At 44.7% G+C, this 24,431-nt stretch overlaps 1 protein-coding gene across 1 annotated transcript in view; it reads left to right on the forward strand.

Annotated features, from left to right (window-relative positions):
• Window positions 1-2,221: 2,221 nt before the first annotated feature.
• The window catches only part of GRIK4 (glutamate ionotropic receptor kainate type subunit 4), a 244,864-nt gene continuing 222,654 nt past the window's right edge, over window positions 2,222-24,431 (forward strand). The window contains exons 1-3 of the mRNA XM_033207192.1: window positions 2,222-2,321; window positions 4,150-4,359; window positions 5,658-5,770. Coding sequence (XP_033063083.1) covers window positions 2,222-2,321; window positions 4,150-4,359; window positions 5,658-5,770 — 423 coding nt within the window. The remainder of the gene's footprint in view (window positions 2,322-4,149; window positions 4,360-5,657; window positions 5,771-24,431) is intronic.

A 24,431-nucleotide genomic window follows, 5' to 3' on the forward strand; every position in this document is an offset into this window, starting at 1 on the left:
AGCCTGTCTTGACTTGCCCCAGTCTCCTCCCCTCCTAGGGGTGTGACAAACCAAGTCAATGTTAGCGGTGATGAAAATGTCTGGAAGGAAGCCAGAAGTGATGGAAAAAGTCCAAAACCCCATAAACGGATTACCCTAGATGTAAAGTCAGGAGTGCTAAGGTGGTTTGAGGCTGATGGAAAGCTTAGACAGATAGCTAGGACTTTAGAAATTACTTTGGAGGTCTTCAGAACAATACGAGGTGAAGGAGGGAGGAGAGGCTGCCAGGGTTTCTTGTTCTATGCGCCATTCCCATTTGTGGTATTTTTGCTTAGTGATTTATTTTGAGCACAGCTCAGTGGTACTGTTAATATTTTTGGTATTGTGGTTAATATTGTGAACATTATTGTCAAATAATTTTAATCAGAATTTTATCAAAGTGTCTAGAAGTGGGCTCAGGTCCTGGTCCAAAATCTTTTAAGTGTGTGCATGGCTACGCACACATGCAAACCTACGCGCGTACACACCAGTTTTCAAGCCTCACCCTCTCCAAGTGTGCTCTTCAAACAAGATTCAGGGTGAGGGCCGTGATGAGTAAACTTGACTGTTTGTAACCTAAGCCCATGATCCAGCAACTAAGTGGTTTAATTACGCTTATCACTGCCAGGCACCTCTGTGGATTAATGTAGCTAATTCAATATCCTCTCTAAGAAGCACCATTGGGGACTGTGATTCTGCTCTGAAGAGCAGCCTTCAGCCTCTCTGTTCACCGCCAAGACCTTGGCTGGGGAGTAGATGTTTGTCTCCCAAGGTGGTCTGTGGGAAACTGGCCGACAGGTTAAACCCTCCTCTCTCCCTGTCTCCCTCCTCGTCCAGCATTTGGCTGTTGTGTCCATTGGAAACCTTCCCAGACTCTCCCTTCCTCCTCCCATCTCCTTCCACCCCCTGCCGAGCACTTTTAATTTGCTTGGAATAATTGATTCTGTCTTCTTCTTATACCTCATTTTCTCCTCACTTTTATTTATCACCTTGAAACCTCTCCTTGATGTACGCAGGCCCCACGCCTGTGGGGAGATGAGAGTAGGGTGCTGCTGTATAGCGGGCGGGTGAGGGGACAGCCTCTGCTACCAGACCCACAGTTTCTACTCTCCCACAGGCACTGGTGACCTCATGGCTGTGTCTCCAAGTCTAGGAAGCACCTGGCACACAGGAGAGTAATGAATAGCTGTAGAAGAGAGTGAGGAAGGAATGAAACATGCCTGTGTTTTGCCAGCTCTTGCATTTGCACCTGGTTTTTCTCCCCCCGATGGCAAATGGACTCCCCCTACACCTAGTGACCATTCACAGTGGCACTCAGCACCCAATCCCTCTGTAAAGCCCTCCCTGGTCACCATTCGCTCTTTGCATGAAAAAGATAAGGTTTCTATTGAAACCACAGGACAGCGAATTGCCCAGAGCCCTTCGGGAGTTGAAGGAGAGGCTGGGCAAGCGGCCGCCTTCCATCTGCCCAAGACTGTTAAGGAAATCTACCTGTCGTTCCTGGGTAGCTTTTCTAAGGCCTCCTCAAAAGTGGTGGTGCTATAGCCACAAAGCCAAGTCAAATGAATTAGAAATGGGAACCCATTTTTTGATGGGTTCAAAAACTTTTTGATCCAGGCTTTATGGCCATTTTTAAGTTATTTAAGCTACTATCTCCTCCTCCATCTGCTGATCTGTGAGGATTAGAAATTGGCTAAGGTGGGTACATTTAAGCAGGAACAAGAAAGCTCTGGTGGGTTTGGGATTTTGTAGCAGAGTTGGATCCCCGCTTGGCCCTATAGTACTTTTTTTTTGGCCTCAAGGGAGTTCTGCCAACATTCCCCCCACCCCACCCCACTCCCAACATCCTCACAGTCTTCTGCGGATCTAACTGGGAAGACACAGATCACTCCAGGGCTCCAAAGTAGGTGATCTCTGGACACTGGGCTGTGCTGCCAGGCTAGAAAGAAGCCCCCTCCTCTCTTCTGTGGCTAGGGTGCCATGGGCAGGTGTCGGGAGAGGGGACCGGCAACAGGACCCCAAGAGCCTCTATTTGCCCAGCTCACATATGGTGTCGAGGAGCTACAGGGAAGCCAACAGTCCTACTTCTGTCCTTGTGCCACCCACTTTTGTGGAAACCATTGGGCTGCTGGGCTCAGAGCAATCTGTAGAGCTTTCCAGGCAGGAAGAGAGGGTGCAAGACAGAACAGAGGAACTCCCCAGAATGAATCACACCAAAAGGCCTGGGTTCATCCAGCTGCGAATCGAGGGTGTAGGCAAGCACAATGAGCACAGCCTCCGAGAGGACAGACAGCAGGAAGATGGTAAATAATGCCAGCGCTGCTTTGCGATAGGGAGCCCTTTCGAAGGCCAGTTGCAGAGGAGGGGCCCCACAGCACAACCTTCAGCATCTCAGCCTTGGTGGGACTCCACGGAAGGGCCGATGGGCTCGGCGGTGGTGAGGAGCAGGGGATGTTTCAGAATCATTTTGAAATTTACTTTTATGCTGTTAATATTTGCTGACAGATTAGAAAGAGAAATCAATCTGGCAGTGGGTTCTGAGTTTAGGGTTGTTTTTTCTATGTATGCAAGAACCATTTGTTAATGCGCTTTGTTAGCTTTGTAAGAGGGAGAGAAAGGAGTCCAGCAGCCTTGGGTAGAAAATCCCACAATTTTAGCACTGGAAGGAGCCTCAGAGGTCCTGGTATGGCCTCCTCGTTTTACAGGTGAAGAAACTGAGGCAGAGAAGGAAAGTGATTTGGTGGAGTTCACAGGCTACTTTGTGGCAGAGTGGAGACAGGACCCGTGGCTCTTGACTTCCAGGCTGGCAATTGCAACTCTGAAAGAAGGGGTGTTAAGCCTGAGTATCAAGTGTTTCTCATTTGGTCACTGCACAGTAGTCATTAAAACATGTTTACTGAATTGAAAAAAACAGATTGCCAAGGCATAGTCTTGGTACACTCTAATCCTGTCCTGGTTATAAAAAAGGGATCTTCATTCAAACTATCGTAGAAATCATTTTTTTTTTTTTTTTGGATGTGGAGTCTCGCTCTGTGGTCCAGGCTGGAGTGCAGTGGTGTGATCTAAGATCACTGCAGCCTCTGCTTCCCAGGTTCAAGTGATTCTCCTGCCTCAGCCTCCTGAGTACCTGAGGTTACAGGTATGTGCCACCATGCTTGGTTAATTTTTTTGTATTTTTAGTAGAGATGGGGTTTTGCCATGTTGGCCAGGCTGGTCTCAAACTCCTGACCTCAAGTGATCTGGTCACCTTGGCCTCCCAAAGTGCTGGGATTACAGGCATGAGCTGCCACCCCCAGCCTGGAAACCCCTGTTTCTATCATTCTATTACTCCCTCATCTAGAACACAGGCTCTCCAAAGTGAGGTACTCAGTGTTCCATTTAATTAATGTAATAATAACCTATTGATGAGCTATTCTCACTGGACTGAGGACCTTGGACAGATGCTTCCATGAAATCTTTACCAAATCAGAAAGTAGGCATTGTTATCCTCATCACAGACGAGGAAGCGGAAACTCAGAGAAATTAAATTCAGATCACACAGTGGGTTTAGTGGCTGTGTCAGGATTTGAACCCAGATCTGTAGGCTCCTGAGGAACACATGTGCAGTAAAGCCTTTTGCAACGTGAAAGTTAATTGGGGAGGGGGTTCCTGTCTGCACACCTGCATCTAAGTTGACCTGTGTACAGAGGACACGGGGTGGGAGGACTCCAGTGTTCTTTTCACCTTGGCACGGCCCCCCAGGCTTGCTCACCACCCAGACCCCCTATTTCAAGCACAATTAACAAGCTCTCCGTGGCCAGCTCAGAACCCGTGGCTGGCAGGGGCAAGCAAAGCCTTGCCAGCGGGAAGCACGTGGCAAGGAAGCTGCCGGGCAGAGGGCAGAGGATGAGGCAGGATGTGCCACAGTGCCATTCCAATATAAAAGAAAAGAAAAAGGAAAGAAAAAAAAAAGCCTTAGCGGTTCTTGGCTCCAAATCCCAATTTGCATCTCATCTGGGAGTTATTTGCATAGGAAGTCCTATCGGTAGCTTTATGAAATAAATAAAATAAATGGCCGATAAGGCTGCCAAGCAGACTCCCATAAGCCTGTGCTCTGAGAGGGAAGTGATTGCTTTGTTGGGTTCTGCATAGAGTCCCCAGGAGCCCCTCCCTGCCAGGCTCTGGGTGGGTTCGGGGGAAGGGCAGGTTTCTGGGCCCAGGTTCTGGAGGAAGCAGACAAGTCGGATACACTGTCGGACAGCCACCTGGATGCGATAAAAGCAGCCCCGTGTTCCCACCAGGAAACGATCCTGCAGGTTTCTCTAGACCTTCTGTGCTGGCTTGACATCAGCAGCATCTTCGGTGAAGGGCCTGCTCCTTCCTCCCCAGCCCTGCTGGGCTTCCAGGCTGGCTCCTGTGCTCCCCTGAGCAGCAGTCCTCAGTGCTGAGTGGGAGGATGATCCTGGAAACCTTCTCCCGATGAAGGTTCCTGGGTCTCCTTGACAAGTCTGCTGTGGTGTGTCAGGAGGGGAGCCCAGGAATCTGCATCGCCAGCTTGCGGCTGGAGGGTGGGGAGACACCCTCTGAGGACCCTCTTCCGATATGTGAGCTGCAGGAGCTATTAATAGTAAGATGTTGGGTGTTCTCTGCAGGGTGACAGGGCAGCTGTGCACCCCACCAAGCCCTGGCCAGCATGCTCCCACAACCTGTGAAGAAGACCATGATCAACTTCTTGTGACCAGTGAGGAATAGACGCTCAGGACAACTGGGGCCTGCCCAGGGTCACTCAGGGAGCAAGAGTTCTGATTTAAAATCTAGCTCTTCAGTCCCAAAAGGCTGCTGTTTTTAGGAAGAGATCCCTGCAAATGAAGCCACAACTCTACTTGCAGAGTTTTGAGGCAACTGGGCCAGAGCAGAGGCTGTAACCTTGCTAGGGGAGTCATCTCAGCAGAGCTCCCCCCATGATCTGATACTGACGTCCGGAGGGGCAGAGCCACAGCCAGAGTCACACAGCCGGACAAGGTGGGCAGGCCCCTGTCCAAGAGCTGTTACAAAAGCCAAAGTGACCCCAGCTTGGGTGGGAAATGGAGAGATGCACCCCTTCCCTGAGCCTAGCAGGCTTTCTCAAGTCCAAGAGAGTTGAACAGTGTTGGCCTGGTGAACCTTAAACTTCATCTAGTTTATGTTTTTTCATTTCTTTTAAAGTTCTCTCATTTTCATTAGTTGATTTTACCTTCCGCCCTTTCTGCAGCTCTCAGGGAGGAGGGAGCACGCAGCTTTTTAGAGGGGTCAGGGTGGGGACCCAGTCTCCTGCCCCCACCGCAGAAAGCTGTCTACACTGGCCTTGCTCCTCTTTTGCTCTGCTTGAGGGCCACCTGTTGTCACTGTTTGCACAGCCGAGGCATGACGCATGGCAGTGATTAGTGACCTACAGTGGGCTTCTAAGCCTGTTCACCCCCTCCACAGTCAAGTCAGAGGAGGCTCCCTCCAAGCGAGGGATGGAGGCAGGAGAGCACAGCCATGGGCCTAGGCTGGAGGACGGCCTAGAGATGCCTCCTCCTAGGCCAGTCCCACCCCCTCCCTTGTGGCCTTCAGGGTGCTCAGCTGAGTGGGAACTCCCGAATGAGGCGTCACTGCTCACCTCATCATGTCCTTTACAGGAGAGCGGCTGAGCACCGATGGATGGTTTGGAGAAAATGGGCAAGAAAGCTCTGGAGTTTTACCCAACTTTATTCAGAACAGAATAGAAATGCAGGTGAATCTGAATAATTTGGTGCGGAGCCTGAGGGGCCTCTGGCTTAAGGCTGGGGAGCAGAGGCAGGGGCCAAAGCCTGGGCCAGCAGTTGAGCAATCAGACAACACAAGTGTGTGTGTGTGTGTGTGTGTGTGTGTGTGTGTGTGCAGGGTGACTAGGGGAAGACAAAGTGAATTAGGGTGGGAAAATCAAACAGGTCAGGAGACACTGGAATGTAATTCTACCTTTGTCACTCACTAGCTGCGTGGCCTCAGATAAGCAATTTAAGTGGCCTTCAGTTTCCTGTTCTGTAAAATTGGGATCGTGCCTATCCCAACAAGTCCTCTGTAGATTTTAGGAGACTGTTTCCCTGATGGTGTTGAATTTGAATGAGGGACTACATACCCTATTTTCCTTTTTTGGCAAAACAGTCGTCATTTTCAATTCAACAAACATGTGAGGAGCTATTCTACGTCCAGCCCAATCTTAGGCGCTGTGGGGGATACAACAGGTAAGAGATGACGCCGGCCCTTGTCTGTCAAAATTAGAGGCTTGAGAATAATGAAGACATCAGAATCTGTTTTTCCTTTTTGTTTTGTTTTTTAAACAGCTGTGCTGAGATGAATTTACATAACATACAATGCACCCATTTAAAGTACACAATGTAATGGTTTTTAGTGTATTTTAATGTATTTAACCGTTAGGCAAGCTTCATCACAATCACTTTTCCAACTTTTTCAGCACCCCAAGAAGAAACCCCATCCCCTTGAGCTATCACTCCTCACTGTCCCCATTCATGCCAGCCCCTGCCAACCGCTCATTTGCTTTCTGTGTGTCTGTAGATTTGCCGATTTGAGACATTTTTCCTTTTTTTGGAGATGGAGTCTTGCTCTGTCACTCAGGCTGGAATGCAGTGGCGTGACTTGGCTCACTGCAACCTCCGCTTCCTGAGTTCAAGCGATTCTCCTGCCTCAGCCTCCCAAGTAGCTGAGATGACAGGTGCCCGCCACCGTGCCAAGCTAATTTTTGTATTTTTAGTAGAGATGGGGTTTCGCCATGTTGGCCAGGCTGGTCTCGAACTCTTGACCTCGTGATCTGCCTGCCTCGGCCTCCCAAAGTGCTGGGATTATAGGTGTGAGCCACCGTGCCAGGCCCTTGGACATTTCATACAAATGGAACCAGACGATGGCCTTTTGTGTCTGGCGTTTCTCGTATGGTGTAATGTGTTCAAGGCTCGTCTGGGTTGTAACGTGTGTCAACAATTCATTTCTTTTCGTGGCTGAATAGTATTCCACTGTATGGCTCTACCACATTTTATTTGTTAATCAGTTCATAGATACTTGGTTTTTTTCCACTTTTTGTCTATTGTGAATGATGCTGCTGTGAACATTCATGTATATGTTTTTAGGTGGATACATGTTTTCAATTCTCTTGGATATATACCTAGGAGTAGAATTGCTAATCATATGGTAAATCTATATTTTATCCTTTGAGCAACTCCAGACTGCTTTCCAAAGTGGTTGCCCCATTTTACATTCCCACCAGCAATGTATGAGGGTTCTCATTTCTCCACATCCTGTCTCGCGTGGTTTTGATTTATATTTCCCTAAGTCTAATGATGTTGAGGATCTTTTCATATGCTTACTGGCCATTGGTATATCATCTTTGGAGATCTATCTGTTCAGATCTTTTGTCCCTTTTTAATCGGGTTATTTGTCTTTTTATTAAGTTGTAAGAGTTTGTAAGAGTTCTTTCTATGTTCTAGATATAGCCCCTTATCATGTATGTGATTTGCAAATATTTTCTCTCATTGGTAGGCTTTTTACTTTCTTCACAGTGTCCTTTGAAGGAAGATATCTGAATCCAAACTGCAAACGATGTCAGTGTTAATTACAATTAAACCTCATTCATTTGGAGTCTGGTAATTTGGAATGGGTCCAGGACAGAGGTTCAAAGTTTATTCTTTCAACAGTTACTGAGATTGTCTATAGTCAAAGACTATTCCAGGCCCTGAGGGTAGAGAGGTGAACAGAGCTGAGTCCTGCCTTTACAGCCACAGTGTGTGGTGAGGAGAACACAGTCACACCATGGGAGCCAAGGGCCTGAGCGCTAATGGCAGAGCCAGGTGCTCAGGGAGCCCTGGGGAAGGAAGAGCTAACTGTTTAAAAAGCGTTTACTTGGTGGCTCACACCTGTAATCCCAGCACTTTGGAGGCTGAAGTGGGAGGATTGCTAGAGCCCAGGAGTTCAAGCTGAGCCTGGGCAACCTAGTGAGACCTCATCTCTACAAAACATTTGAAGAAAAAAAATAGCCAGGCATGGTGGCACATGCCTGTGGGCTTAGCTACTTGGGAGGCTGAGGTGGGAGGATCACTTGAGCCTGGGAGGCCGAGGCTGCAGTGAGTGGTGATCACACCACTGCACTCCACCCTGGGTGACACAGGCAAGCAAGACCTTGTCTCAAAAAAACAAAACAACAACAAGAGCAAAAAAACACTGAAGATAATAAATAATAATAGTAACAACAATAAAAATAATTTACTAGGCAAATCAACAGTGAAAACAATTTAGGAAAATAGCCTGCTTGTAAAGGTCCCTCAAGCCTGTTACAGCTTTTATTTCCATGCTAACAGACAATGTGATTGGCCTTGCCCTCCTACCCTTCAGGGAGAGTTGGGGCTTCTGGAAGGGTCTAGGACATTTTATCATCTCATGATAACCTCGTAGGTAAACTGTTATTGTCGCCATTTTCAGATTAGGAAACTGTAACTTGGGGAGGTTAAGTGACTTGCCCACAGTGACAATTACTAATTGTTGAGATTAGGATTAGGACAGAGGTGTTCTGTCTCCGGCATCATGAGACTCTGTTCTGTGTGTTGGACTCCGGACCTGACTGCATCCCATCAGTGTAAGCTTGGTGTCCCTCATCAGGTAGGACTGATGCTATCTGCCCCAGGATGGTTAAGCACTTGGTCACCTGCACCACCCTAAACCAATATATGGCATTGCTGTTGCAACGTTGGTTTCTCTAGGCTACACCACCCTTAGGAATAATAGTCTGAAGGTATATTTTCATTTGTCAGACATGTGTGTGCCCACTTTATATACTATGCTCCCCACCCTCCAGCAAGATTGCCGGGACCCCATGTCCTAGCCTGCTCTCGACCCTCTGTGGATCCCAGGGCCTCCATGCCCATCTCTAACTCTTGACCCTTAAGGCCTCTGTGGTGTCCTCATGGGGGTAAAATGTTCCCCAATGCCCTGTGCCACATTCTGCCCTACAGGGAAGGAAACTGGGCTGCCTTATATGCCTAGTTTCCAAAAGAAAACCCCTGTCTTGTTTTTGGTTGTTCTTTATTGCCTGCTCTCTAGGACTTGGCTCAAAGGGCTGAGGTCCATGAGCCATGCTGGACTCCAAATTATTTATCTTCCTGCCAACTCTTCATAACTCTTAAACCAACCAAGTTTACCATCACTGCCTTTTGTCTCTTGTGCGAATGGACCCCAATTGTCTCATCCTGTGGATCTTGCATATTTTCCATTGATCCGTAGGGGACATGGAGCTCAGATCCTGACACTGAGACTCTTGAATGTTTTTATTATTTAAGAGGCAGGGAGTAAGTATGGGGAGCATCCAGGCCCTGAGGCTGGGACACAGGTGGGGCTGTCCCTGGCAGCTTCTCTGCAGGCTCTGTGCTGCCTGGATAACTCATCTCCCTTTCAACCACCTCCCACTGTGCTGCGCACCTGCAGCCAGCCCAGCCAGCCTCTGCTCAGCTGGCCTCCTGCCTGAAGAACACAGGTCAGCGGAGCTGATTTTTCTGCTCTCGAAAGAGGTGCAGGATTTCACCCATGAGTGAATCGAGTGTGTGCTCATCAGGTCGATGGCCCGTGAGTGTCTTTTCTCACTGACACAGCAGCAGCATCGTGGAGCTGCCTCCTCACTGAGCAGGGTAAGAGACTCCCAGAGGTGGCCTGAGAGGTTTTGGAGGCACACATTTGGCTACTAGGAGCCACCAGTCCCACAGAGATACTGCTGGACTCCCTGAAAGCAGCCTCTAGGGAGATAAAAATGTCAAGGGCCACGGGGCAGCATATATGAGGTTGTGTCTGCTGGGCCACGATACCTGCCTTGGGGCTTCCAGAAGGTGGTGTGGCCAGTGGGAGTAGCATGGCTTTTAGTCAAACTTCAGCTCTCTCTCTCTCTGGCTGTGTCTTTGGGCAAGTCCTCTGACTTCTCTGAGCCTCAGGTGCCTTATCTGTGAAATGTGGATGATAGTACTGCCTGTCACACAATGGGGTTGGGAGGCAAAAAGACTTAGAGTGTGGAAAATAGCAAGGATGACATGTGGCCCAGTGAGGGCTCAGTAGCCATTAATATCTTTCTAGAGAATCTGTCCACCTCCACAGCTATGAAAGGGAAAAGAGGTCCCAGGGTCTGGCAGAAAGCAGTGAAACGTCAATCTCTTCCAGTCCCCTGTATTTTATTTTTTTGGATTTCAAAATAGGGCTTGGGCTGTAGAAATACAGGTTTGCCGAATTGGGCATGGAGCCACGGGTTCTCCCTCAGTGATCGGGGGCCGTTGCTAAGTCTCAGTCGTCTGTGGAGGAGAGTTTGGATTGGGAATTCCATGGGATTCCTTCCGTCTGGGCTTCGGAGGGCAGGATCACTCTGTTCCCACCCTGCACGGGGTGTTTTGGGAAAACAGGAAGGGAACCTAAGCTTCAGCTTCTCTGCTAGAGCTCTCCTTGGCTCTGCCTCAGTGAGAGACTGCAAATTCTTTACAGTCCATGGGATTGACGACGTGGAGACTGATAGCCAAGCTTCTTGGACTGGTTTTAGCTCCTACCTGATAGCCAAGCTTCTTGGACTGGTTTTAGCTCCTAGCCCAGGAGTGGGCATTAGGCTGGGATGCCAAGTGGGGATCACGTGGCCCCGAGGTGACCCCCCTCTGGATCCATCTCCCTGGGCATTCCTTAAGGCTCAGTGCAGCACAGTCCATGCCCCTCACACCACTCTGGAAGCAAGGTGGCACAGGATCCCATGCAGTAGAACAGTGGGTGCAAGACCCTACAACCTTCTCTTTCACTCTGCTTCCTTGTGCCCATCCTGAGGACCTGGGGGGCCTCTGTGCCTAACATCTGTGATTCTGGAGCGTTTAGCAAACCAGTTGCTTTCTACTGGATACCTCGGAGGGCCTCTGCCTCTGCATTTGTCTTTTCCCAAAGGCCCTAAGCCAGTAGGTTTCATAAACGTTTTTTTCTGTTTTCCAGCTCTGGAGTCTTGTAAGATGCTACTTGGTTTAGAGAAAAGTATGCCATCATCAAATACATTTGGGAAATACTGCATTTTATATATATTCACCTCTTAGAGGCTCATAACCAGGGCCCTGGCGTTGCCCACCTCCCGTGGCACCATGACAGGGTCAGCGCTGTAACAGTGTCTCTGAGAAATCCTGTAGTGAAGGCCACTGCTTAGAATCGTCTAAATGATTCTTGAAATCATTTAGGTGTTAGACCTGGAACTTCTAATAACAAGAGGGTGATCATCTATTAATAATACATAGTTGGCCGGGCGCGGTGGCTCAAGCCTGTAATCCCAGCACTTTGGGAGGCCGAGACGGGCGGATCACGTGGTCAGGAGATCGAGACCATCCTGGCTAACACAGTGAAACCCCGTCTCTACTAAAAATACAAAAACTAGCCGGGCGAGGTGGCGGGCGCCTGTAGTCCCAGCTACGTGGGAGGCTGAGGCAGGAGAATGGCGTAAACCCGGGAGGCGGAGCTTGCAGTGAGCTGAGATCCGGCCACTGCACTCCAGTCCGGGCGACAGAGCGAGACTCCGCCTCAAAAAAAAAAAAAAAAAAAAAAAAAAAAAATACATAGTCTATACAGGACACTGGAGTGAAACATTACAGAAGAAAAAGGGAGAGGACGGCTAAAAATAATCCCCAGCTGTTAACTGGTCTATAGTAGGCATCAATAAATGGGAATGTCTTGGTGTCTTATCTACCAGCTTCTCATGGGACACCGGTATTCCATGAAACATAGTCTGGGAAATGCTGCTCCTTGTGCAGTTTAGGCAGCACCTAATTGCCAGGCACTGTGCTAGGCACTGGGGATACAGTAGAGAACAAGACAAGCACGGCATTGGTTTATATCCAAGACTAGCAGGGAAGGCAGGGATAAACACATCATAATACATAAGTGATGTGCGTTACAAAAGAGAGAGTTGAGGGTACTGTGGACAAGGGATGGTGTATAGCACAGGGATATTACTTCATCTCGGAGGCTACAAGATGGCCTTCCTGTGACATTGCCATGTATTTTGAAGCTTGATACATGAGTAGTAGAAGTTAGCCAGGCAAGGGCTGGGGAATGGAGAGCTTTCTGGGCAGAGGGAACAGTATGTGCAAATGGTCAGGGTCAGAGAGAAGCTTTTGGTTGCAAGTCACAGAAAACTAAACCGAAAGCAGCTAAAATGCCAAGAAAATGAATTGGCTTCCACAGTAGGAAGTCTAGAGACAGGCGGGAGCCAGGGAGGCTGTGAGCATTGTTTGTCCTGGTGGCTCAGGGACATCAGATTCAGGCTTTCCAGTCTCTTGACTCCACTGTTCACAGCCTCAGCTTTCTCCCAGGATCGGCTTTCTCTCCAAGATTGGCTTCTCCCAAGACTGGATTCCCCTTGTGTTGTATTGTGGGCTATCAGTAGCATTTTTTTTTTCAAGTCTAACATGAAAGTAAGAACCGAAGTCTCTTCCCTCAGGTCTTAATGGGGCCAATCTGGCTCACTTAACTACCCTGAACTGATTATTGTCATGGGGGAATGCCTGGCTCTGATTGACTTAGTCTGGGTTCTTAAAAGCAAAGCAAAACAAAACAAACCAAAACACTGGTAAGGGAAATGGGATTACTGTGATTGACTTAGACCCAGCGATTGGCAGAGTTTTTCCATGAAGGGCCAGATAGTAAATATTTTAGACTTTGTGGGCCATATGGTCTCTGTTATGACTTCTTTTTTTCCCGCAATCTTTTTTTAAAATAAATTTTTTATTGTATATATTTGAGGCTTACAACATGATGTTAGGGGATACATATAGATAGTAAGATGGTTGCTATAGTGAAGCAGATTAACATGTCTATTATCACACATGCTTTTTATGACAAGAGCAGCTAAAATCTACTTATTTAACAAAAATCTCCATTAGAGATTTTTGTTAAATAAGTAGATTTTAATCCTCACATTGTACATTAGGTCTCTAAACTTGTTCATACTACATATCTGCCTTTTTGTATTCTTAGACTTATGTCTCCCTATTATTTCTTCTCTACCTCATCTCCACCTGTGATAACCACTATTTCATTCTCTGTGTATTTGAGTTCTTCTTTATAAAAATATTCTACAGATAAGTGAGATAATGTAATGTTTGTCTCTCTGTCTAGCTTATTCACTTGGCACAGTGTCCTTTAGGTCCGTCCATGTAACGAATAGCAAGATCTCCTTTTCTAAGGTTGAGTAATATTCCATTGTGTGTGTGTGTGTATATATATATATATATGTAATATTTGCTTTTTTATTATACTTTAAGTTCTGGGATATATGTGCAGAATGTGCAGGTTTGTTACATAGGTATACATGTGCCATGGTAGTTTGCTGCACCCATCAACCCGTCCTCTACTTTAGGTATTTCTCCTAATGCTATCCCTCCCCTAGACTCCCAACCCCCGACAGGCCCCAGTGTCTGATGTTCCCGTCCCTGTGCCCATATATTCTCATTGTTCAACTCCTGCTTATGAATGGGAACATGCAGTGTTTGGTTTTCTGTTCCTGTGTTAGTTTGCTGAGAATGATGGTTTCCAGCTTCATCCATGTCCCTGCAAAGGACATGAACTCGTTCTTTTTTATCGCTACACAGTATTCCATGGTGTATATGTTCCACATTTTTTTAATTCAGTCTCTCATTGATGGGCATTTGGGTTGGTTCCAAGTCCATGCTATTGTGAATAGTGCTGCAGTAAACATACGTGTGCATGTGTCTTTAGAGTAGAATGATTTACAGTCTTTGGGTATATACCCAGTAATGGGATTGCTGGGTCAAATGGTATTTCTAGCTCTAGATCCTTGAGGAATCACCAAACTGTCTCCCACAATGGTTGAACTAATTTAGACTCCCACCAACAGTGTAAAAACGTTCCTATTTCTCCACATCCTCGCCAGCATCTGTTGTTTCCTGACTTTTTAGTGATCGTCATTCTAACTGGCGTCAGATGGTATCTCATTGTGGTTTTGATTTGGATTTCTCTAATGACCAGTGATGATGAGCTTTTTTTTCATATGTTTGTGGGCCACATAAATGTCTTCTTTTGCAAAGTGTTGGTCATATCCTTCACCCTCTTTTTGATGGGGTTGTTTTTTTCTTGTAAGTTTGTTTAAGTTCCTTGTAGATTCTGAATATTAGCCCTTTGTCAGATGGATAGATTGCAAAAGTTTTCTCCCATTTGGCAGGTTGCCTGTTCACTTTGATGATAGTTTATTTTGCTATGCAGAAGCTCTTTAGTGTAATTAGATACCATTTATCAATTTTGGCTTTTGTTGCCATTGCTTTTGGTGTTTTAGTCATGAAATCTTTGCCCATGCCTATGTCCTAAATGGTATTGCTTAGGTTTTCTTCTAGGGTTTTTATGGTTTTAGGTCTTATGTTTAAGTGTTTAATCCATCTTGAGTTAATTTTTGTATAAGGTGTAAGGAAGGGGTCCAGTTTCAGTTTTCTGTATATGGCTAGCCAGTTTTCCCAACACTATTTATTAAATAGGGAATCCTTTCCCCATTGCTTGTTTTTGTTAGGTTTGTCAAAGGTCAGATAGTTGTAGATGTGTGGTGTTATTTCTAAGGTCTCTGTTCTGTTCCATTGGTCTATGTATCTGTTTTGGTACCAGTACCACGCTGTTTTGGTTACTGTAGCCTCGTAGTATAGTTTGAAGTCAGGTAGCATGATGCCTCCACCTTTGCCCTTTTTGCTTAGGATTATCTTGGCTAGACAGGCTCTTTATAGCTTCCATATGGAATTTAAAGTAATTTTTTCTAATTCTGTGAAGAAAGTCAATGGTGGCTTGATGGGAATAGCATTGAATCTATAAATTACTTTGGGTAGTGTGGCCATTTTCACGATATTCTTCTTATCCATGAGCATGGAATGTTTTTCCGTTTGTGTCCTCTCTTATTTCCTTGAGCAGTGGTTTGTAGTTCTCCTTGAAGAGGTCCTTCACATGCCTTGTAAGTTGTTTTCCTAGGTATTTTATTCTTTTTTTTTTTTTTTTTTTTTGAGACGGAGTCTCGCTCTGCTGCCCAGGCTGGAGTGCAGTGGCCAGATCTCAGCTCACTGCAAGCTCCGCCTCCTGGGTTTACGCCATTCTCCTGCCTCAGCCTCCCAAGTAGCTGGGACTACAGGCGCCTGCCACCTCGCCCGGCTAGCTTTTTGTATTTTTCAGTAGAGATGGAGTTTCACCGTGTTAGCCAGGATGGTCTCGATCTCCTGACCTTGTGATCCTCCCGTCTCGGCCTCCCAAAGTGCTGGGATTACAGGCTTGAGCCACCGTGCCCGGCCGGTATTTTATTCTTTTTATAGCAATTGTGAATGGGAGTTTGCTCATGATTTGGCTCTCTGTTTGTCTATTGTTGGTGTATAGGAATGCTTGTGATTTTCACACACTGATTTTGTATCCTGAGACTTTGCTGAAGTTACTTATCAGCTTAATGAGTTTTTGGACTGAGACAATGGGGTTTTCAAAATATACAATCATGTCATCTGCAAACAGAGATAATTTGACTTCCTCTCTTCCTATTTGAATACCCTTTATTTCTTTCTCTTGCCTGAGTGCCCTGGCTACAGCTTCCAATACTGTGTTGAATAGGAGTGGTGAGAGAGGGCATCCTTGTCTTGTGCTGGTTTTCAAAGGGAATGCTTCCAGCTTTTGCCCATTCAGTATGATATTGGCTATGGGTTTGTCATAAGTAACTCTTATTATTTTGAGATATATTCCATCAATACCTGCTTTATTGAGTGTTTTTAGCATGATGGGGTGTTGAATTTTATCAAAGGCCTTTTCTGCATCTATTGAGATAATCATGTGGTTTTTGTCATTTGTTCTGTTTATGTGATGGATTACATTTATGGATTTGCATATGTTGAACCAGCCTTGCATTCCAGGGATGAAGCCAACTTGGTTGTGGTGGATAAGCTTTTTGATGTGCTGCTGGATTTGGTTCATTAGTATTTTATTGAGGATTTTTGCATTGATGTTCATCAGGGATATTGGCCTGAAATTTTCTTTTTGTTGTTGTTGTGTTTCTGCCAGATTTTGGTATCAGGATGATGCTGGGCTCATCAAATGAGTTAGGGAGGAGTCCCTCTTTTTCCATTGTTTGGAATAGTTTCAGAAGGAATGGTACCAGCTCCTTTTTGTACCTCTGGTAGAATTCAGCTGTGAATCTGTCTTGTCCTGGGCTTTTTTTTTTTTTTTTTTTTTTTGGTAGGCTATTAATTACTGCTTCAATTTTAGAACTTGTTGTTGGTCTATTCAGGAATTCAGCTTCTTCTTGGTTTAGTCTTGGGAGGGTTTATGTGTCTGGGAATTTCTCCATTGTTTCTAGATTTTCTAGTTTATTTACATAGAGGTGTTTATAGTATTCTCTGATGTTAGTTTGTATTTCTTTGGGATCAGTGGTGATCTCCCCTTTATCATTTTTTATTGTGTCTATTTGATTCTTCTCTCTTTTTTTCTTTATTAGTCTGGTTAGTGTTCTATCTATTTTGTTAGTCTTTTCAAAAAACCAGTTCGTGGAGTCACTGATTTTTGGAAGGGTTTTTCATGCCTCTATCTCCTTCAGTTCTGCTCTGATCTTAGTTATTTCCTGTCTTCTGCTAGCTTTTGAATTTGTTTGCCCTTGTTTCTCTAGTTCTTTTAATTGTGATGTTAGGGTGTCAATTTTAGATCTTTCCTGCTTTCTCCTGTGGGCATTTTGTGCTATAAATTTCCCTCTAAACACTGCTTTATTTTTTTCCCAGAGATTCTGGTATGTTGTTTCTTTGTTCTCATTGGTTTCAAAGAACTTATTTATTTCTGCCTTAATTTCATTATTTACCCAGTAGTCATTCAGGAGCAGGTTGTTCAGTTTCCATGTAGTTGCGCGGTTTTCAGTGAGTTTCTTAATCCTGAATTCTAATTTGATTGCACTGAGAGACTGTTTGTTATGATTTCCATTCTTTTGCATTTGCTGAGGAGTGTTTTACTTCCAGTTATGTGGTCGATTTTAGAATAAGTGCTGTGTGGTACTGAGAAGAATGTATATTCTGTTGATTTGGGGTAGAGAGTTCTGTACGTGGCTGTTAGGTTCACTTGGTCCAGAGCTGAGTTCAAGTCCTGAATATACTTCTTAATTTTCTGTCTCATTGATCTAATATTGACAGTGGGGTGTCAAAGTCTCCCACTATTACTGTATGGGAGTCTAAGTCTCTTTGTGGGTCTCTAAGAACTTGCTTTATGAATCTGGGTGCTCCTGTATTGGGTGCAAATATATATATATTTAGATAGTTAGCTCTTCTTGTTGCATTGATCCCTTTACCATTATTTAATGCCTTTCTTTGTATTTTTTTGATCTTTGTTGGTTTAAAGTCTGTTTTATCAGACCCTAAGATTGCAACCCTGCTTTTTTTTTGCTTTCCATTTGCTTGGTAAATCTTCCTCCATCCCTTTATTTTGAGCCTATGTGTGTCTTTACAAATGAGATACATCTGAATACAGCACACCAATGGGTCTTGACTCTTTATCCAATTTGCCAGTCTGTGCCTTTTAATTGGGGCATTTAGTCCATTTACATTTAAGGTTAATATTGTTATGTGTGAACTTGATCCTGCCATTATGATGCTAGCTGGTTATTTTGCCCATTAGTTGACACAGTTTCTTCATAATGTTGATGGTCTTTACATTTTGGTTTGTTTTTGCACTTGTAAAGCAGGCCTGGTGGTGACAAAATCCCTCAGCATTTCTTTGTGTATAAAGGATTTTATTTCTCTTTTTCTTATGAAGCTTGGTTTGGCTGAATATGAAATTCTGGGTTGAAATTCTTTAAGAATGTTGAATATTGGCCCCCATTCTCTTCTGGCTTGTAGGGTTTCTGCAGAGAGATCTACTGTTAGTCTGATGGGCTTCCCATTGTGGGTTACCCGACCTTTCTCTCTGGCTGCCCTTAACATTTTTTCCTTCATTTCAACCTTGGTAAATCTGACGATTATGTGTGTTGGGGTTCCTCTTCTCTAGGAGTATCTTTGTGGTGTTTTGTGTATTTCCTGAATTGGCATGTTGGCGTGTCTTGCTAGGTTGGGGAACTTCTCCTGGATAATATCCTGAAGTGTGTTTTCCAACTTGGTTCCATTCTCCCTGTCACTTTCAGGTACACCAATCAAATGTAGGTCTGGTCTTTTCACATAGTCCCATATTTCTTGGAGGCTTTGTGCATTCCTTTTCATTCTTTTTTCTCTAATCTTGTCTTCATGCTTTATTAAATTGATCTTCAATGTCTGATATCCTTTCTTCCGCTTGATCGATTTGGCTATTGATCCTTGTGTATGCTTCACAAAGTTCTTGCGCTGTGTCTTTCAGCTCCATCAGGTCGTTTATGTTCTTCCCTAAATGAGTTATTCTAGTTAGCAGTTCCTCTAACCTTTTATCAAGGTTCTTAGCTTCCTTGCATTAGGTTAGAACATGCCCCTTCAGCTTGGAGGAGTTTGTTATTACCCACCTTCTGAAGCCTACTTCTGTCAGTTTGTCAAATTCATTCTCCATCTGGTTTTGTTCCCTTTCTGGCAAGGAGTTGTGATCCTTTGGAGGAGAAGAAGCATTCTGGTTTTTGGAATTGTCAGCCTTTTTGTGCTGGTTTTTCCTCATCTTCGTGGATTTATCTACCTTTGGTCTTTGCTGCTGATGACCTTTGGATAGAGTTTTTGTGTGATCGTCCTTTTTGTTGATGTTGATGCTATTGCTTTCTGTTTGTTAGTTTTCCTTCTAACAGTCAGGCTGCTCTTCTGCAAGTCTTGCTGGAGTTTGCTGGAGGTGGTCCAGACTCCGTTCCAGCAGAGGCTGCAGAACAGCAAAAATTGCTGCCTGCTCCTTCCTCTGGAAGCTTTGTCCCAGAGGGGCACCCACCAGATGCCAGCTGGAGCTCTCCTGTATGAGATGTCTGTCAACCCCTGCTGGGAGGTGTCTCCCCATCAGGAGGTACAGGGGTCACGAACTCACTTGAGAAGGCAGTCTGTCTCTTAGCAGAGCTGGAGCACTATGCTGGGAGATCTGCTGCTCTCTTCAGAGCTGGCAGGCAGGAACGTTTAAGTCTGCTGAAGTTGCACCCACAGCCGCCCCTTCCCCCAGGTGTTCTGTCCCAGGGAGATGGGAGTTTTTTTTTTTTTTTTTTTTTTTTTTGAGACAGAGTCTCGCTCTGTCGCCCGGGCTGGAGTGCAGTGGCCGGATCTCAGCTCACTGCAAGCTCTGCCTCCCGGGTTCACACCATTCTCCTGCCTCAGCCTCCCAAGCAGCTGGGACTACAGGCGCCCGCCACCTTGCCCGGCTAGTTTTTTGTATTTTTTTTTTTTAGTAGAGACGGGGTTTCACCGGGTTAGCCAGGATGGTCTTGATCTCCTGACCTTGTGATCCGCCCATCTTGGCCTCCCAAAGTGCTGGGATTACAGGCTTGAGCCACTGCGCCCGGCCAAGGGAGTTTTATTTATAAGCTGCTGACTGGGGCTGCTGACTTTCTTTCAGAGAGGCCTTGCCCAGAGAGGAGGAATCTACAGAGGCAGTCTGGTTGCAGTGGCTTTGCAGTGCTGCGGTGTGCTCCACCAAGTCCAAATTTCCTAGTGACTTTGTTTACACTGTGAGGGGAAAACCGCCTACTCAAGCCTCAGTAATGGTGAATGCCCCTCCACCCCACCAAGCCTGAGCATCCCAGGTCGACTTCAGACTGCTGTGCTGGCAGCAGGAATTTCAGGCCAGTGGATCTTAGCTTGCTGGGCTCCATGGGGGTGGGATCCGCTGAGCAAGACCACTGGGCTCCCTGGCTTCAACACCCTTTCCAGTGGAGTGTATGGTTCTGTCTTGCTGGCATTCCAGGTGCCACTGGGGTATGAAAAAAAAAGTCCTGCAGCTAGCTTGGTGTCTGCTCAAATGACTTCCCAGTTTTGTGCTTGAAACCCAGGGCCCTTGTGGTGTAGGAACCCGAGGAAATATCCTGGTCTGTGGGTTGTGAAGAATGTGGGAAAAGCGTAGTATCTGGGTCAAATAGCACCGTCCCTCACAGAGCAGTCCCTCACAGCACAGTCCCTCATAGCTTCCTTTGGCTAGCGGAGGGAATTCCGCGACCCCTTGTACTTCCCCAGTGAGGCGACACCCCACCCTGCTTCTGCTTGCCTTCCGTGGGCTGCACCCACTGTCTAACCAATCCCAGTGAAATGAACTAGGTACCTCAGTTGGAAATGCAGAAATTACATACCTTCTGCATTGGTCTCGCTGGGAGCTGCAGACCAGAGCTGTTCATATTCGGCCATCTTGCCAAGGAATCCTTATATTATATTTTCTTTATCCATTTGTCTGCCAATGGATACATAGGTTGCTTCCATATCTTGGCTATTGTGATTAATAGTACAATGAACATGGGAGTTGAAATATCTTTATAAGGTGCTGATTTCATCTTCTTTGGGTATATACCCAGAGAAGGGATTGTTGGGTTGTATGGTAGTTCTATTTTTTTATTTCTTGGTAAACCTCCATACCATTTTCCATAAGGGCTGTTACCAATTCACATTCCCACTGAACAGTGCACTAGAGGTCTCTTTTCTTCACACCCTTGCCAACACTTGTTATCTTTTGTCTATCTGATAATAGCCATTTTTATAGTTGTGAAGTGATATAGTGATTTTAATTTGTATTTCCCTGAGGATAAGTGATGTTGAGCACTTTTTCATATATCTGTTGGCCATTTGTATGTATTCTTGGGAGAACCATCTGTTTGGTCCTTAGCCCATTTTTAAATTGGGTTATTTGTTTTTCTGCTATTAATTGATAAGAGTTTTAAAAATTAATGTTGGATGTCAGCTTCTTATCAAATACGTGATTTGCACATATATTTTCCCAGTCCGTAGGTTGCCTTTTCATTTCGTTGTTTCTTTTGCTCTACAGCAGCTTTGTAGTTTATGTAGTCTCATTTATTTATTTTTGCTTTTGTAGCCTAAGCTTTTGGTGTGCTATCCAAGAAAATCATTGCCAAGGCCAGTGTCAAGGAGCTTTCTCTTTGTGTTTTTTTCCAAGAGTCTTATGGTTTCAGGTCTTACATTTATGTCTTTTATCCATTTCAAGTTTATTTTTGTGTATGGTGTAAGATAAGGGTCCAATTTCATTCATTTGCATGTGGAAATCCAGTTTTTCAGCAGCATTTATTAAAGAGATTATCATTTCCCCATTGTGTCCTCTTGGTGCCCTTGTCAAAAACCAGTTGACTGTTTATGTTTGGATTTATTTCTGGGTTCTCCATTCTGGTTCCATGGGTCTGTGTTTCTGTTTTTAGCTAGTACCATACTGTTTTGATTACTACAACTTTCTAATATAATCTTAAATCAGGAAGTGTGATGCTTCCAACTTTCTTTTTCTTTCTCAGTACTGTTTTGGTTATTCAGGGGTTTCTTTTGTGGTCCCATGGAAATTTTAGGATTGTCTTTCTATTTGTGTGAAGAATGTCATTGGAATTTTAATAGGGGCTGTATTAAATCTATATATTGCTTTGGGTAGTATGGGCATTTTAACAATATTACTCTTATTAACATGGAATATCTTTCCATTTATTTGTTTGTCTTCTTCAGTTTCTCTCATCAACATCTTATAGCTTTTGGTGTAAAAATTTTTCACCCCCTTCGTTACATTTAGTCCTAGACATTTTGTTTTTTGATGCTATCAATTTTTATGCGATCATTTTCTTGATTTCTTTTTCAGCTAAGTCATTATTTGTATATAGAAGTGCTGTTTATTTTTGTGTACTGCAACTTTACTGAATTAATTTATTCTAACAGTTTTTTTGTCTGGGTTAAATCTTTTGGGTTTTCTACATATAGGATCATGTTGTCTGTAAATAGAGATCATTTGAATTTGGATGCCTTTTTATTTATTTTTATTTTTTATTTTTTTTTGAGACGGAGTCTCGCTCTGTCGCCCGGGGCTGGAGTGCAGTGGCCGGATCTCAGCTCACTGCAAGCTCCGCCTCCCGGGTTTACGCCATTCTCCTGCCTCAGCCTCCGGAGTAGCTGGGACTACAGGCGCCTGCCACCTCGCCCAGCTAGATTTTTGTATTTTTTGTTTTAGTAGAGATGGGGTTTCACCATGTTAGCCAGGATGGTCTCGATCTCCTGACCTCGTGATCCGCCCGTCTCGGCCTCCCAAAGTGCTGGGATTACAGGCTTGAGCCACCGCGCCCGGCCATGGATGCCTTTTTATTTTTATTTTTTCTTATCTGATTGCCCTGGCTAGCACTAGTACTTTTCATACTATATTGAATAGAAGTTGCATAGGCATTCCTGCTTTGTACCAGATCTTAATAGAAAAGCTTTCAGTTGTTCCCCATTGATTATGAGTTTAGCTATGAGTTTTTAATAAATGGCCTTGATTTATGTTGGGGAATTTTCCTTCTATACCTAAACTGTTAAGGGTTTTTATCAAGAAGGGATGCTGAACTTTGTCAAATGTTTTTTCTGCACCAATTGAGATGATTGTGTGGCTTTTATCTTTCATTCTATTAATGTGATGTGTCATGCTGATTGAATTGCATATGTTAAACCAGCCTTGCATGCCAGGCATAAATCCAGCTTGGTCATGATGTATAATCTGATTGATGAGTTGTTAAATTCAGTTTGATAATATTTTGTTGAGGATTTTTACATTAATGTTAATTAGTGATATTGGCCTGTAGTTTTCTTTTCTCGCAGTGTCTTTATCTGGCTTAAGTATCAAAGGGATGGTCTTGTAAAATGTATTTGGACATATTCCCTCTAGCTCTATTTTTTGGAAGAGTTTAAGAAGCACTGGTAGTAATTCTTCCTTGAATGTTTGGTAGAATTCAACTGTGATGCCATCTGGTCCTGGGCTTTTTTTTATTGGAAGGTTTTTAATTACTTCAGTTACTTTATTTGCTATTGGTCTGTTCAAGTTTTCTGTTTCTTCCTAATTCAATCTTGGTAGGTTACATTTTTCTAGGAATTTTTTCATTTCCTCTAGGTTTTTCAACCTCTAGGTTGACAAATAATTGTTCAAATTGTTCTTAATAGTCTCTATGATTCTTTTGTTTCTGAGGCCATTACAACTTTTTAACTTTGCCATTGTAGCACGAAGGCAGCTATAGACAACACATAAATGAATGAACATGGCTGTATTCCAATAAAACTTTATTTGTGAATATTAGTATTTTAATTTTATATAATTGTATGTGTCATGAAATATTCTTTTTTTTTTTTTTTTTTTTTTTTTTGAGACGGAGTCTCGCTGTGTCGCCCAGGCTGGAGTGCAGTGGCCGGACCTCAGCTCACTGCAAGCTCCGCCTCCCGGGTTTACGCCATTCTCCTGCCTCAGCCTCCCAAGTAGCTGGGACTACAGGCGCCCGCCACCATGCCCGGCTAGTTTTTTGTATTTTTTAGTAGAGACGGGGTTTCACTGTGTTAGCCAGGATGGTCTCGATCTCCTGACCTCGTGATCCGCCCGTCTCGGCCTCCCAAAGTGCTGGGATTACAGGCTTGAGCCACTGCGCCCGGCCATGAAATATTCTTTTGGCTTTTTCCCAAAACATTAATAATATAAAGATAATTCTTTTTTTTTTTTTTTAGACGGAGTCTCACTCTGTCACCCAGGCTGGAGTGCAGTGGCTGGATCTCCACTCACTGCAAGCTCCGCCTGCGGGGTTTACGCCATTCTCCTGCCTCAGCTTCCCGAGTAGCTGGGACTACAGGCACCCGCCACCTCGCCCGGCTAGTTTTTTGTATTTTTTAGTAGAGACAGTGTTTCGCCGTGTTAGCCAGGATGGTCTCAATCTCCTGACCTCGTGATCCGCCTGACAATTCTTAACTTGCAGACCATCCCAAACAAAGACATGCACACACATACAAGCAAAAAACAGGTGGCAGGCTAGATTTAGCAGATCATAGTTTGCTGACCCCTGACTTACACTAATAAGAACTCATTCCTGGAGCAGGGTTTCAGTCCCTAAATTATGTTGCTGTTGTATAATGAAGGAGACATGGAATGGATAGGGAGTCAACTGCAGTATGCTCTACTGACAGCTTGGTGTTTTTGAGGGTCTGCAAGAATTGTAGTTTAGCTGGGACTGTCGACAGTGAGGCTTACAACATCTATGTGTTGCTCCATGGTGGACAAAGCCTACACCAACAGTTTCTGGGCAACACTTCTCCCTATCTGGGAACTGCCATGACTCCCTCCCAGCTTAACCAATATATAATTAATTCTTCAAAATAATGGCAATGGGCTGAGAAATATTTCTCTCACTTCCAGGTAACACCCAAACCCATACGTTTTAGCAGGGTCTTCCTGCTCTTTTGTTCCTAGACCCAGAGGAGTTCTGCAATTAGACAGTTAGTCAGTAAGTAGTCATTGAAACA

Source organism: Trachypithecus francoisi, unplaced genomic scaffold, assembly GCF_009764315.1.
Source record: "Trachypithecus francoisi isolate TF-2019V2 unplaced genomic scaffold, Tfra_2.0 Lachesis_group8, whole genome shotgun sequence".
Classification (NCBI taxonomy): Eukaryota; Metazoa; Chordata; class Mammalia; order Primates; family Cercopithecidae; genus Trachypithecus; species Trachypithecus francoisi.